Source organism: Anarhichas minor, unplaced genomic scaffold, assembly GCF_050575085.1.
Source record: "Anarhichas minor isolate MPS153535 unplaced genomic scaffold, ASM5057508v1 ptg000024l, whole genome shotgun sequence".
Classification (NCBI taxonomy): Eukaryota; Metazoa; Chordata; class Actinopteri; order Perciformes; family Anarhichadidae; genus Anarhichas; species Anarhichas minor.
In genome coordinates, this window is record NW_027466470.1 from 17,890,002 (window position 1) to 17,905,012 (window position 15,011).

The 15,011-nt window shown below is 39.7% G+C and overlaps 1 protein-coding gene across 1 annotated transcript; it reads right to left on the bottom strand.

Moving 5' to 3' along the window:
* Nucleotides 1-2,581: 2,581 nt before the first annotated feature.
* On the bottom strand, nt 2,582-9,767 carry LOC142956074 (solute carrier family 22 member 13-like). Its single transcript, XM_076097379.1, has 10 exons — nt 9,322-9,767; nt 9,145-9,248; nt 8,330-8,484; nt 7,779-7,947; nt 7,570-7,690; nt 7,307-7,401; nt 6,663-6,874; nt 6,463-6,571; nt 5,174-5,380; nt 2,582-2,813 (listed from the first exon to the last, which is right to left on the bottom strand). The coding sequence occupies exons 1-10, from the start codon at nt 9,694-9,696 to the stop codon at nt 2,582-2,584; spliced, it is 1,779 nt and encodes a 592-aa protein (XP_075953494.1). The 5' UTR covers nt 9,697-9,767.
* Nucleotides 9,768-15,011: the final 5,244 nt, after the last annotated feature.

Consider the following 15,011-nt stretch of genomic DNA (forward strand, 5'->3'; position numbering starts at 1 on the left):
CATAAAATACCTTAAACTGAATTTGTTTTATCATCATAGTTCGATTCACCAGTCAAGGATATGTGTTCCGCCTGTTTGACACCTGTCTATCCAATGGAAAAAATGGTGGCCAATAAACTTATCCTGCACAGCAACTGTTTCTGCTGTAAACATTGTAAGAAGAAACTCAGGTGAGATATTTTCCACAGTATGATAAAGTTACTGAGATCAATTGTTGTAAAATGAATACGACATGAATTGAATGAAAATTCTAACATGAATGAGCTAAAACACTGTAAAAACTAGAAATTACTCTATACTATTGCAAATCTCCAATGCATTGAAATCATCTGCAGCTGATCTAGCACAAATAAATCGTATAATAAATTAAATCTGATTTTACTTTTATCTTTATATTATAAAATACTTTGTTTTACTTTATTGCAGCATCCACAACTATGCATCTCTTTATGGAGAGTTCTACTGCATTTCTCACTACCAACAGCTTTTTAAAAGAACAGGAAATTATGATGAAGGATTTGGGCACAAGCAACATAAAGACCGCTGGCTTCAGAAAAATACAGTCATAGATGAGCCAGACGCTGCGTCCACTCCCAAAATGACAAAAAGCTATTCAAACGCGTCTGATGGATCCAGAGAGTCCTCTGCTGGTGTGTATGTTAAAAATGTGTCTGCAAGAGAAATGGTATACAACAGTGGTGCTGATGTTAAGGGCAAACTAAAAATGAGCTGGCCACCAGAGAAGAAGAGTCCTGGGTTTTATCCAGCACAGCGGACACATGTGAAAAATAAGATATCTGACATTGGCAGAGCATCGACTGCAGAGCATCACAAAAGTGACAACCAAATAAAGATCAACCATGGTGGAGAAATGAAGGATAAAAGGAAGACATTGTCAAGCTCCTTCATTTCAGGGGTCAACGAGCAATCTAAGACAACAGGTTATACCTCAGGGGAGAAGTTGCCATCAGAGCAAACAAAATTCAGGAGTGATCCAACCAAAGACAGCATCTCCTCGACAGGACTTAACTTTTCTCTGCCCTCCGTAGGAAAGGGCAATCCTGTCACAAAACAGAAATCTGGAGAGAAAAATATGGCACACACTTCAAAAACAAACAATCAAACATCTAACAGGCTGGACGCTTATCCGAATAAAGCTAAGAAGTCTGTACGATTTGCTCCAAATGTTGATGTTGCTCAGTATGACCTGTCCTCTCAACTGACCACGGAAGCCAAAAGTGAAGAGCACAGTGCGCAGCTTTCAGACCAAACTGAACAGAGCAAAGGGAATAAATCCAAGGATACAGAAGATGGCAGTGATCAAAAGAACATTGATCAATTGTCATTTGAGTTCAGCAGAGAACAACAAGAAAGTGAGGCACACCTTGAAATCCCTGAATATAAATGCTATGGAGAAACAAGCAGTACTTTGAAAGAGAGAAAGCCTGTTGTTGAAGTGGAGAGCAGTCAAGAGGTCCCACAGACTGATATAACAGTTCTGAATGGACTTGTAGTCAAGGTTGAGGAATCACTTGATACTCAGAGTTTCACTGAAATCTTTAATTCACCTCAAGAGGATGTGAAACACCAAGAGCCATCTGAGGTATCGCATGTCATTCCAAGAAACTCCGTCAACCACTGTGAATCAGAAAGTCCAAGCACTCCGCACAGTCCGGCGGAACATATGCATGGAGAGGAGGCTGGTCTTGAGAGGAATAAAAATCAATTTGAAAAGGGTGAGTCAGCCAATGACAAGGAAAATGTCAGAGGTCAGAAGAAGCCTGTTTTGAGAACAAATTCTCTGATGGGCTCTGCAAAACCGGCTGAAAAGACAAAAGTCAAACTGGGATCCTGGTCCAAAGGAAAGAGTCCTTTGTCAAAGCTCTTCACATCAGGTGGAAATGACAAGACAAACAAGGCTGGACCAAAAGATGTCAAACCTAGCGGTGGCCTCTTAGGAAGACTGTTTCACTCATCCTCGGAAAAGGCTGAGGACGTCACACAATCAGCTGCGCGAGATGAAAGTAATGACAAAACACATGATGATGACAAAAAGACAGAAGAGGCAAAGGAGGCCGTTACAAAAGAGTTACAAAAGGAGAGCAACGTGTCTCAAGTACCACCTCAGGATCAAGAGGCTGGAGAGCATGTAAAGGGAGAGTCTGTTCTTGCGGAGCCCAACACAATGGAGAGTAGCATAAGTGGGGCTTTCAGCAAATCCACAGAGCCATCCAACCTTCACAAGACTTCAACAAGGGAAACAGGAGATGACCAAACAGCTCCAGAACAAACTGATGATCATGAATCTGATTTGCAAAGCAGTGAGTCTACAGGCCTTTCTGCAACTGATCCTGGAAAAGCTAAGTCTAACGATCTCCCGAGTACTGTGGAGTCAGTGAGTCAAGCATCGGAGGAGTCAATCAATCAGTTAGTAGCTGAGAGAAGTGGTGATGACATTTTAAGTGTTCCATTTAATGATGATTTTTTTGGGGACAGTGTCAGTTCAGCCCCCGATGACCTGTTAGCCATTCAGATAAATACTGACGAATCTGCTCAAAAGCCAAATGAAGTACTTGATGCGTCAGACAAAAGTGGAAGAGACCTGTTCGGTGGAGCGCTTCTTGATCTCAACCATGAAGGTCCTCAAGATTCCTCTAATCCAATCAGCCCCAGTGATACAGTTTTGTCTTCTTTCGTTGACGCAGCTTGGCCCGAAGCTGCTTCCACCGATACTTTCCGCCAGCTTGACTCTCACCTTATATCGGTTGAGAACGACGTGATGCTCGGCCTGACAGATCAGCTTATTGTCCCGACTTCAGCACCCGTAAACCCAGATGAAGCTCAAACCTCAAGTCTTTCCGGCACAAACAGCCAGACAAGAGAGCAGGATGCAGACTTTGACATTTTTGGCTCAAACGGCACTCTGTTCACTCAGCCACCTGATGTGAAAGTGCCTCATCAAGGAGGAGCTTTTGCTTCTTCAAACCAACCGTCCGACTTTCCGGATGACATCTTCGGAGTTAGTGATGTGTTTACTTTGCTGCCATCCACCCCAGCCACCTCTAACTCCCTGAATGATTTGCTTGGTTCAGATACATCTTCTACTGCCGCTGCTTCAGCTCAGACTGGTCTTTTTGCTGATGACATCTTTGCATCAGAACCACAGCTGCTGCCCGTGTCTGAGCCAAGTGATGTCAATTTATTTGTGGACAGTCTTTTAGTGTCTGATAACAGCACTGAGCAAACATCTGAAAGCACTGTCACAAACAGTAGCTGGATGGATAATTTGCTCGGGTAAAAGCAAGAGTTTACATGATGTTATACACATCGTTGGAAAGTACCCAAAAAAAAAATATATAGAGATGTTTTTTTAAAGCAATTTGTTTTAACTGTACGGATATGATAACCACTTTACATTAAATTAGTTTTAAAAAAAGCACAAGGAATATTGATTTAATTTACCTTTGCCTTTAATAATAAATCTGTATCAAACACAATCTTTAAAATAAATTGTATTTCAATTTTGTGTGGTAAATACAATATGTGTCTTTACATTACAGCTGGAAAATAAATGCAATTTATGACATAGATGTGATTTTTTTTCAAAGAGAAGTAAAAGATGTGACATTTTTAGAATAACTGTTTTAAAGTGATTCCACATGAATGAATAGTTAATAAAGAGTCAAGACTGTAAAATGGCTTTATAAATTCTGGAAAATAAAATTGTACATATTCTGATATGAAATGCTGTGTCCTACTGATGATCAATCTGGAATAAAATGTCGACTTTAAAGCACTGAGGGAGTTTTGAAAGTTTAACTAAATTAAATTGCCAGACAGCATCTCGTATATTAAATTCCAGGGCAACCCTTTATTTTATTAAAAAACCCTGGGCTCTCTACTGGACTCAATCATTGTCTGAGTAAATATGCAAGTTTCCTTTCTCTATGTACATTAATTGCAGTACCTTTAGTTATTTAAACTGATAAACATTGTGTTAATTCTAGTCTGTTAAAAAGTATAAATGTGTGCATGGTATACCTTGTGTATATACAGTATTTCCGTTTAGATGAAAACCAACATAGATTGTGCCAGCCTCATCTGCCCTGCACATGTCTACAATAAATCAGTTGAAGTGGATTTTCCTGGTGTATCATTGTGCCTGGCCGCACATCCATAGTGTTTGTCAAATAACCTGGTAATCAGCACAACCTCATGCAGTCCGAAATGGTGAATATTCTACATCAGAATGTGAACTGATCTGGTGAACAGGTGGCCTAGCTCTGCCCAAAAGTAACAGAATCCACCCACCAGCACCTCGCAAGTTCAATAGTTAACGCATTATAAAAGCACTGGAGATTTTACCAGGGGGCTATGTGCTAGACGTTGTCTGGGATGGGAACAATTTATTGGTTTCACATTAATCATTTTTTAACTGAGAACTTTTTGCGAGCTCTAGAGGGTGCTGTTACATTTTGACAGAGCAGGCTGTTTCCCCCCTTTCCAGTCTTTGTGCTAAGTTAAGCTAAGCAGCTGTGGTGGCTTCATATTCACCGTACGGACAGGAAAGTGGTTTCAATTTTGTCATATAACTCTTGGCAAGAACAAGTATAAACTATATCTTTAACTTCCAATTAATTTCTTGTCAAGTCTTAGCTTGAGCGAAAGAATTAGCTTGAGCGATGTATATTTTTTTTTAATAAGGCTATACGTATGTTTCTACAATTATAAGGGAAATGAATATAGACATTCTTAATGCATAAATTATGAACATTTGATTATTATCGTGTGTTAAGTGTAAAAATCACTAAAAACAATGTAGCTCATTATTAACAGATTAATTACAACTCGGTTATTTACAAATGAAGCAGAGCAATAAAAACAAAATTACATGGCAAGAGACCTTTGTGTGTACACCACTTTATAACTTTTACAGCTGCTTTTGGTGTGTTTATATGATGTGAAGTTATGACATGTGCAGTTTGAAGTAAATGCATTCTAGGTTTTAAACACATTTACATCTTGGTTGATTTTGGAGTTGAACAACTGGCTGTGTTTGTGGAGGTCCCGTCTCTGAAAGGAGAGATGAGTGATATCAGGGAGCAAATGATAAAATGTGAGAGATCAATTTGTCTAATGACATGTCATGATGGAACATATTTGCGATAGTTACCTGTTGAACTCGGCCTCATCGGCTGACTCAGGAAGCTCTTTTCTCCTGGTCTCAGGAAGCATGAAGCAGAGAGCTCCACTGAGGAGCATTAAGCTGCTGAAGACTGTGGTGGGTATGGCCCAGTGGTACATGGCCAAGATGTTGAGCAGTGGAGCCAGTAATCCACCTACTCTTCCTGATATGGATCCTAAAGCTGTGGCTGTTTGTCTGAAAGGGGAAGGAAGAGTGGAAAAATAGAAGACATTTACACATTTGGATCAAATAGCAAAATGTCATTTAGAACTAGAGGGGTAAGACTATACAGTGACTAACGCGCTGATGTGGTTTTTATGTTTGTAGTGTTCAAAATGTGAGCTACAGGGCAAAATACAAAACTGGTACCATCTGCTTTCTTTGAGAAATGAGTGGTCAGATTTAACATGGAGTCGAATGGAGCAGTTGGTTGGAGTTCATGTCGCTCTGCGGCTCTTTGAGCCAAATGTGTAAGTCTGTTGGATTCCACAGACACTTCACTGAGACCAGCACCAAATTTACAATCTTTTTGGAAAAATATGTTCCCAGAATACTTTTCATGGTCGCTCCACTCTGACCGTGATCTAGCACTTAACGAGCCGTGCAATACACACCCATTATAAAATCTGAAACGGACCCAAAATTTTCCTGAAACTTAATCTGTGACTTTATGAAAACTGTGCTAGCTATCAGAATGCCCATTTGGCTCAATAAAGTTCAGCGTTTTGTCAACGTTTTAAACTTTGAATCATTTTTCTATGTTAAAGTATGGCTAGTCAATGCGGGCCCAAAGTTAAGTGGTTATTTTGCTCTCTTCACGTCAAAACCCCATTCAAGTGAATCAGGCTGCACGTTTTGATATATTTTTTCCGCGTTTTTTTCCGCGACGAGAAGCGCGGCAAACTTTTGTACTTTCGCCCGGAAGAATATGATTAAGCCCGCAGGATCATAGTCAGTGTGCTTTTGCACAGGTATTTTTACTGCCTTTGTGCTACAAAGCCACACCGAATGAGTGAGGAGACAGAGGGCAGTAAAAAGGCAATAAAAGCTTGTTTGCGAGAGGTCCTTGAGCATACAGCCATAAGTAGGCACCCTAAATATTAAGAAATTTGCTACAGCAGAATGCGAGATTAGCTGTGGACAGACACACCGGTGCACATTTACCCACAACCTCAACTTTGGAACGGCCAGAGGGGCTCTAAATAAAGACCTAAGGCCATTGGACACCATTTAGTACATCTTAAATGCTGTTTCACATGAAGCCTGTGAACACCTACCTAACAGATGTTGGAAACAGCTCCTGAACAAAAACATTACATGTAGCAATACTGGAGAGCAGGAAAAAACGTGCCACAACAGCTAAGGACATAATGGCAATGGCATATCCTGAAAAAAAGAAACGTACAAAAACAAAAGTTGAGAACAGACACACAGGACAAAAACTATCATTTTGCTTAAAAATTGTAAAGGGGATTACCTTGAACAGCCAGGATAAGTATGCAAGAGAGTCCTCCTGTCAGAAGTGTTGCTACAAATATTTTCTTTCTGCCAAAAACCTCCAGCAGCCACATACACAGAGTTTGACTTGGTATTTCAATAGCACCAAACAAGAACTGTGTCAGAAAGATACTGAAGCCGAGGTTTCCCATATTGAAGTACAAGTAGTAGATGGAAAGGCTCAGTGAAAACCTGAGTTTGAAGACAGGAAGAAACACATTAGTCTTGTCCTACATAGCATTATTAACATCTTAGTCTCAATCGCAGCATCAAATGACCTCCCAACTAACCATTTTGGCTGTCCGAACATGACCAATGTGTTGCTTAATCAGCACATTTTCCATATTAAGCTACAGTTTGCCCCTGCTGTTCCTCAAATGGCCACTTGGGGCTGGCTCCAAAAGTAAAAAGTCAATCTTCATAGACCCCCATGATAAACTGCCCACTTTATAGCTGTTTACAGCCTGGTACAAAAAACATTTTTGGTCCCTTGAGCTAATTTCCATGTTTATAACTATACGTAGAGTGATCTTACTTTTATTAAAGTTAAAAACATTTTTTTATTAAAGATTAAAGTAGTGTATTTTTAAGACGTTAGTGGAGCTCATGGAAATTTCCACTCACCATGCCAATGTTATGATGAAGATATATTTAGTCAGTACAGGTGATCTGAAAATAACTTTAATGCCTCCTTTGTTCCCAACCTCTTTCACAGCAATCTGTAACAAAAAGTCTTTAGTAAAACTAAAATTTATTTTCATATCAAGACATATTAATAGTTTACTGCGATTCGTAAAAAGCAGTAACAAATACGTTTAAGCAGCATAAATGATTACCCAAAACTATGGATAATGGGGGGGAAAAAAGGAAATGTGAGGGGTCAGTACATTGTTTAGAAGAGAGTCTGGAACAGTGCGTTTGTTGATGGCGGCTGCCTTGACGATCAGCTGTTTGGCCTCTTCTGTCCTTCCTCTGCTTAACAACCATCTGGCTGACTCTGGAATGAACCTCAAAGAAACAGAGAAAGTGACAGTTCAAATAGTCAATCATTTACAAATGAAAATATAAAAGGCAATAAAAAATAGTTGATGCACACCATATGTAGAAAACAACCACAAGCATTGGAGATGCAGTGATTAGTTGAGCCAGTCTCCAGTCTCTGATGAAATAGATCAGACCAGCGACGACGCACTGTCCAACTGCATCAAATAACTGAGTCACACATGCTCCCCACGATCTTTTGGATGGCCCGATCCACTCAGTGGCTGCAATCAGGAAGATATACAAGTTTTTTAAGTTACCAGTTTTGACTGGGATTGTTTTAGTTTTCAACAAACAAAAACAAATGCTAGAAGTATAACTTGAAAGATGCTATAATGCCATACACAACTTATAGGAACATTAACTGACATTGTAACAGCTACAAACCAAATGGTGGTCAATGATAATATATTTTGTTCTTCTCATAATTTACTTCTATAGATCATTTGATTAATCAATATTTCTAATAATATAATTGCCATCAATTTGCTACTACGCATGTGTCTTCAATACATTTTATTGTCTAAAGTCCCATGATAGTTTGATTTGGAAAATAAAAATCAATGTCACATGTGATGTAAAATTATACCTGCACATAGTTCATACCCAGTATAATGCAGTTGATTCGATAGCCTCCCCCTGCAACTCCCACCATGAACATGGATGCTAAGTATAAGTAGACATTGGGGGATAGTGCTAGTGTTACAGTAAATATGAACAATAGAACTGCTGTAATTTGAGTTGCTCGTTTGCGACCAAATCTGCAACAGAAAGACATGAACAAAACGATACAATTTAGAAGAAATGACCAGCTTCTCTTATGGTCAAAGCACAGAAGAAAAATAAATAATGGTGCTAATTGGAAGAAAGACTGCAATAGCTACAATGCACCTAATTTCATCTCATCTACAAATTAACTAAATAGTTTATTTAGTGAACAATAGATATTTTATATGGACACATAAGGAATATGAATCAACACTAGAAATGCCAAGTATGATGGAAAGCTAGTCAGAACTAAATATGACATTCAGTACATCCCAGCAGTATACAACAATAATTCCTAATAACGCAATTAATTAAATTAACATGACCTGGATAAGCAGTATAAAATGGATGGATGGATTAACCAATACAAATGACTCACGCTAAGTTAATTCAGGATTGGGATTATTTGCTGTGTATTTGTTTGTTTATGTTTGTTACCCATGTTAAGCAATAAAACAAGTTGGTAATAAGCAAAAAGGTTAGACATTTACGACCTTTTTGTTAGAAAACTAAATTCAAAACATGCCGATACCCTGCTAGTATCTAGTTTATTGTTGGAAACTAATTGCATCTTCTTTCTAAATTGTAAAAATTAATATTTATGAATGGGAGCTGTGTGTGGGGTTGTTTTTTACTGCATGAAATACACTTACGATTCAGCAAAAGGTCCAAATATAACAGAACCAACAAGAACACCGGCCATGAACACTGCTTGTATCACTTCCACAAAGTTAGCTTTGTCACAAACTAGATCAAACTGCAAAGAAAAAAACATTTAATGAAGGAATTTTATGACGGTAATTTCTTCAGTTTCTACACTCATTACTTACATCAGTGATTATGGTGGCATCATACGTGGTGTTGTAGTAAACCCATCCATTCCTGCACCCTGTGGTCTCATTGAGTCCGTACTCCCTGATGGCCCCGATGTCCCAGTCCACAGGGACAAACATCTGACACCTGCTGAAGGTCCCATCCTCCTCCCGGGGCAGAGTCAGGTTCAGCTGCTCATCTGTGGTCAGGTTGGAGTCAGCCTGAAGGATCCAGTCTGTGTTACAGTGTCGCTCTGGATCAGACTGGATAAAAAGAAAACTGCAAAATAAGATGGGTAAAAAGAAATTTGGGAAGGCTAACGCAATCAGAGTGAGCTTCTGGAAGAAGCCAAACTCTCCGATGGTCCTCAGAATCTCTCCAAAATCCACCATTTTCACACTGCAGATGATGTGTGAAACTCTGGTTGAATTTCTTATATAAGCTCAGGTTCAAATAAATGTTTCACCATCTGTAGTCAGTAATTAAATGGACCAAATGGTTGACCTGTTAACGCAAAAACTGTGAAAACCAGAATTTAAGAAATCATATTGTCACGGTTGGGTTTTGCTATGTGTGTGTGTGTGTGTGTGTGTCTCTCCACCTGTGCCAAATCACCTGCCCCTGGCTTTTCCCTCTGCAAACCCCACTCATCGCCACTCACCTGCCTTTGTAGGTATTTGTGTTTGTCTCCTGTAAGTTAATGGTCAGGATTTGGAGAAATAGTTCAACATTTTGGGAAATAATCACCTTTAATGCTTCCAAATGAATGTTGTATCTTGTTCATTTGATCCATGTTAATTTGTGACTTGCTAAACAAAATGTATAAGTATCATAAATGTTTGTTTGCCACAGAGCTTTTTAGTTTTTTTCAATAATCCAAAATCAAACATCAAAAAACACATTAGCTTTTTGTTGATGCTAATTTCTCGGGTTGGCCTCCAAAAAATACATCATCCTTGCATCCACACAAAACCAGAAGTAAACAATTTGTGGTTTAACAGAGGGATTTCAACCAGCACACAGGAACAGCACTGCTGAAGGTCCCATCCTCCTCCCGGGGCAGAGTCAGGTTCAGCTGCTCATCTGTGGTCAGGTTGGAGTCAGCCTGAAGGATCCAGTCTGTGTTACAGTGTCGCTCTGGATCAGACTGGATACAAAGAAAGCTTGCTAAGATAAAAGACTGAATGAAATTTGGAAAGCAAAGTGCAATCAGAGTGAGCTGCTGGAATAACCCAAGTTCTCCAATGCTCCTCAGGATCTCTCCAAAAATCTGCCATGTTGGTATCAGATATATCTCACTTTGAAATGTGAGATATATCCATTAATCCATTAATGTTTAACCCAACTAACTTATTTTCAAGCACAAAGATTTATTATATTGACTGGTGGTCACCTGACCTGCACAGACATCGTTAAACTAATTCAAATTGGTAACTAAAGTGATATAAAACGATGCAGTGCACAATTGATGCAGGTGAAAGTAAATGATTTGACTAACCTCAGGAGCAGAGTGTTACTTGAAATTATCATTTTACTTTTAAAGCTGAACACATTAAAAGTTGAGCTTGTGCCATGTATGGCCATTGCAGCCAAAAGATTAGCAATCATATTGTGTACCGTGCATCCTGCTGGTCAGGAGAGAAAAAGTAGAGGTTAGTATGTGGATGATTGATATCATCATCATGTCATTTCCAGACCATTTAATTGTTTTAGGCTGCAACTAACTACGTGTACCTTGAAATACTTGTAGCAATCTCTATGGAATTAAATTTGGTTCAAATGATAAGCAATATATGAGGCCGAATTTTACAGTTTGTTTTGCCCAAACAAAGAAACACAAAGCAAGTCTGGTATAGACACTGGCACAACGGCGAGAATGGCAGTAACAGTAAAGTAAAGTGGTGGTAAAAAAGTCTTGTAAATTATTGGAGAAATTCGTAGGTTTCTACTTAGCTAATGAGCAAGCCTTGCTTCTAGCAACTTCTAAAGTGGTACAGGAATGAGTCATAAAAACCGCAAATGAGTTACAGTTCTTTGCACTTCTGGTTCTCTTGTCTTGTAGTCGACAGGTTTTTGAATGGGTTTGTGGTTAGATATCTGAAAAAGGTCTGTGGTAAACACAAGTTTAAGAGATTTTAACCTTTTTCTTTCTACGATATAAAATACATAAGTAAATACCTCACTTGTGAATTTTAAAGCTTTTACGCGTCTTAAAAATGTGGTTGCTGATAAATGAATAAATGAGACTACAAAGCATCGTCACAGCCTCCTTTGGTATACTCGCGCTCATGCAGTTAGTTTGAAGTTAACTTTTTACTTCTATTGAATGCATTTACCCTTCAAAACCATAAAAGTGGTGTTCATTTGTATAGATCTTCATTTGTATAGATCATCTTGCTCAACAAAACAGTATCATACAGTATTTTTTTCAATAATTCCAAAATCGAATGTAAAAAATCCTATTCGCTTTTTTTAACGCTAATTTTGGGCATTTACGGGCGGGTAAAATCTTCTGCACTGGCTGCAAACGTTCCTGGTCCTGTGGATGTGGGAGTGTGGCCAGGTGTCCATGTGGAATCTGGCGTGGCTGTTGGCCCAGATGAGTCCTTTTGTCTCAGAAGGTTTTGTAACACAGACTGGTAGCGACATTAAGGTGCCCGTTAAGATTTTGAGGGATACGGGTGCTGTCAACTCCTATGTTCGGGAGTCTATTTTGTCGTTTTCAGATGAGACAGACACAGAGGATAAAATCCTGATGCGAGGAATGGGCTTGAGGGTATTGCATGTCCCGATGCATATGAATCTAGACTGTGGCTTGGTGAAGGGCAAAGTGCCCGTTGGTGTGAGATGAGCGTTACCAGTGGAAGGGATTGACATCATTTTGGGCAACAACTTGGCTGGCAACCGTGTTTGGGCAAATGTGCCTTTTCCTCAGATAGTCACTTCAACGTTTTCCCCGCATGTGCGGTTACGTGGGCGATGAGTCGCGCTGAGTCAAAGGGGGTAGATGGGGACGTGGAGGAAAATTTTCTGCGTTTACCTGATTTTCCTTTGTCTGTGTCTCATAGTGATCTGCAGAGTGAACAGAGAGCGGATCCATGCTTGGAGGAGCTGTTTGGGTCAGTGCTGTCAGTTGGTGAGGTGAAACGTGTTTCCGGGGCCTACTTTCTTCAGGATGGTATTTTGGTGAGGAAGTGAGAGTCCAATGGTGAGGATTTTGTTGGGGATCCCATTTTTCAAGTCGTCCTTCCATCCAAGCTTCGTGGTCATGTGTTAAGACTTGCTCATGATGGGTCAGGGCATTTGGGTGTCAAGAAAACCTATGACCGGATTTTACGCCATTTCTGACTTAAAACCTAAAAGAGTTTATGAGGTACACATTGTACAATCAATACTTTAATGAACTTGAATAAGGCCAATTTTGTTAAACTAAATGCATGCAGTTACTTTATAGACATCATACCGTTTGCATCATGTTACAAAAATATTTTTCGTAAACGATGACGAATGTTGTGATAAGAACCTTTTATGGACTACATACACAGCCAGTAACATTTGCTCTAAAACATCAATTTTATGAGAACATTCTGCCTTACAACTGTGGTACTACCATATGAATTTCCTGATACATCATAGTCTACTGTACAAGAACAGTAGGTCTTGCAGATTCTGAGCTGAAAATGTTCTTTTCTTTGGAATTGGATTTAAATACAACCTCTGTAACACTATGCAATAAATTACCAGGGATCAATTGAGGAGCTAATGAGGAACTAACTGCTAGTGAACCATTACCCCCCAACACCACTAATGCATCCATTAACACGTTCTGCAGAATGGTTGAACAGAAGATAATGAAGATGAACAACCTGCCTTTTCAAGTTTTAAATAATTTGACATTTATGAGAGGACTGCTTTGAATGAACTGATTGATGATAAAGACATTGTGATTCAAGCAACAGATAAAGGTGGGGCAATTTGTATTCAAAATACATAAAATTAGAAATTGTAAGTAAGTAAGTAAAATGTATTTATAAAGCGCTTTTCACAGACAAAAGTCACAAAGTGCTTCACAGGGCAGAAATTACAAGCATAAAAAACACAATGTGACCATAGGGCCAATAATTTACATACACACAGAAAAAACAAAATTAAAACATGGTTTAAAAGCAGGTCTAGGACATGGGTTTTACCCAAACGCCAGTCTAAAGAGATGCTTTTTGAGCTGGTTTCTGAAAGTGTTCACAGAATCTGCGAGGCGTAGAGGTGCAGGCAGAGCATTCCATAGCCTCGGTGCTACTGCCTCAAAAGCTCGGTCACCACGGGTCTTAAGGCGTGTGCGTGGGACAGACAGAAGACTTAAAACGTTTGACCTGAGAGCACGGGTGGGTGAATAGGGGTGAAGTAGATCAGCTACATATGTAGGAGCCTGACCGTGTAGTGCTCTGTAAATGAGAGTGAGAATTTTAAAGTGTATCCTAAAAGCTACAGGGAGCCAGTGAAGAGATCTGAGTATGGGGGCGATGTGAGACCGTCGATTTGTCCTGGTGAGTAATCTGGTGGCAGCGTTTTGGATTACCTGCAGACGGTTAAGAGCAGCTACACTGAGTGATGTGAAAAGTGTGTTACAGTAGTCGATGCGTGAAGAGATAAATGTGTGTAAGATCATCTCTAGTTCAGGTGTTGATACTACAGATCTCAGTTTACTGATATTTCTTAGGTGGAAGAAACATGATCTGGACAGCTGCTTAACATGGGGGTCAAACGACATGGATCAACCAAAGAAAATCCCTAGATTGCGCAGGTTGCAATGGGCAGCAGAGGAGAGTGGACCAATACTCTGCCTGATCATAGGGACAAACTCATCCGGTGCAATAACTAGAACCTCCGTCTTATTGTCGTTAAGTTGTAAGCAATTTTCTGCCGTCCAGTCTCTGATGGCATTGACACAGTCCAGGAGCCTAGTTAATAATGTGAAGGCCTCGCTGGGTTTGAATGACAGATGGAGTTGGATATCATCTGCATATAAATGATAGGCAACATTGTAACTTTTTATAATCGGTCCCAAAGGTAACAAGTAAAGGGAAAATAACAGAGGCCCCAGAACCGAGCCCTGCGGTACACCACAAGACAATGGAGAGGTAACAGACACAAAATCACCCAAAGAGACATTAAAAGTTCTGTCAGTGAGGTAAGATGTAAACCAGTCTAACGCTATGCCAGATATGCCAACCCAATCACGAAGCCTCTTAATCAGGATGTTATGGTCTACAGTGTCGAATGCAGAACTGAGGTCCAGAAGTACTAACACAGTTGTTAATTAAGTCCATCAGGTCTTGAAGGCTGATAGGCTGGAAAAAGTCCAGAACAGTAGGAGATTGAGAGGAGCTACATGTAGATGAACAAATCCCAGGCTGAATGCCAGACCTAATAGCTATTACCCTATCAATAAAATATGTAAGTAACTTGTTACAATCATCAACAGAACAGCATGGTGATGTAGAGACAGACGGTGAAACAATTCTCTTAATTGTGTCAAACAAAATCTTGGGATTTCTCTTTGAGGAAGAGATTAAGTTGGCAAAATAAGCAGTTCTAGCTTCCTTTACTCCAGCATTAAAAGAAACTCTGAGGTCTTTGAGATATGAGCGATGCACTTCTAGCCCAGTGGTTTTCCAGAGCCGCTCTGTCCTGCGACACTTCCGTCTCA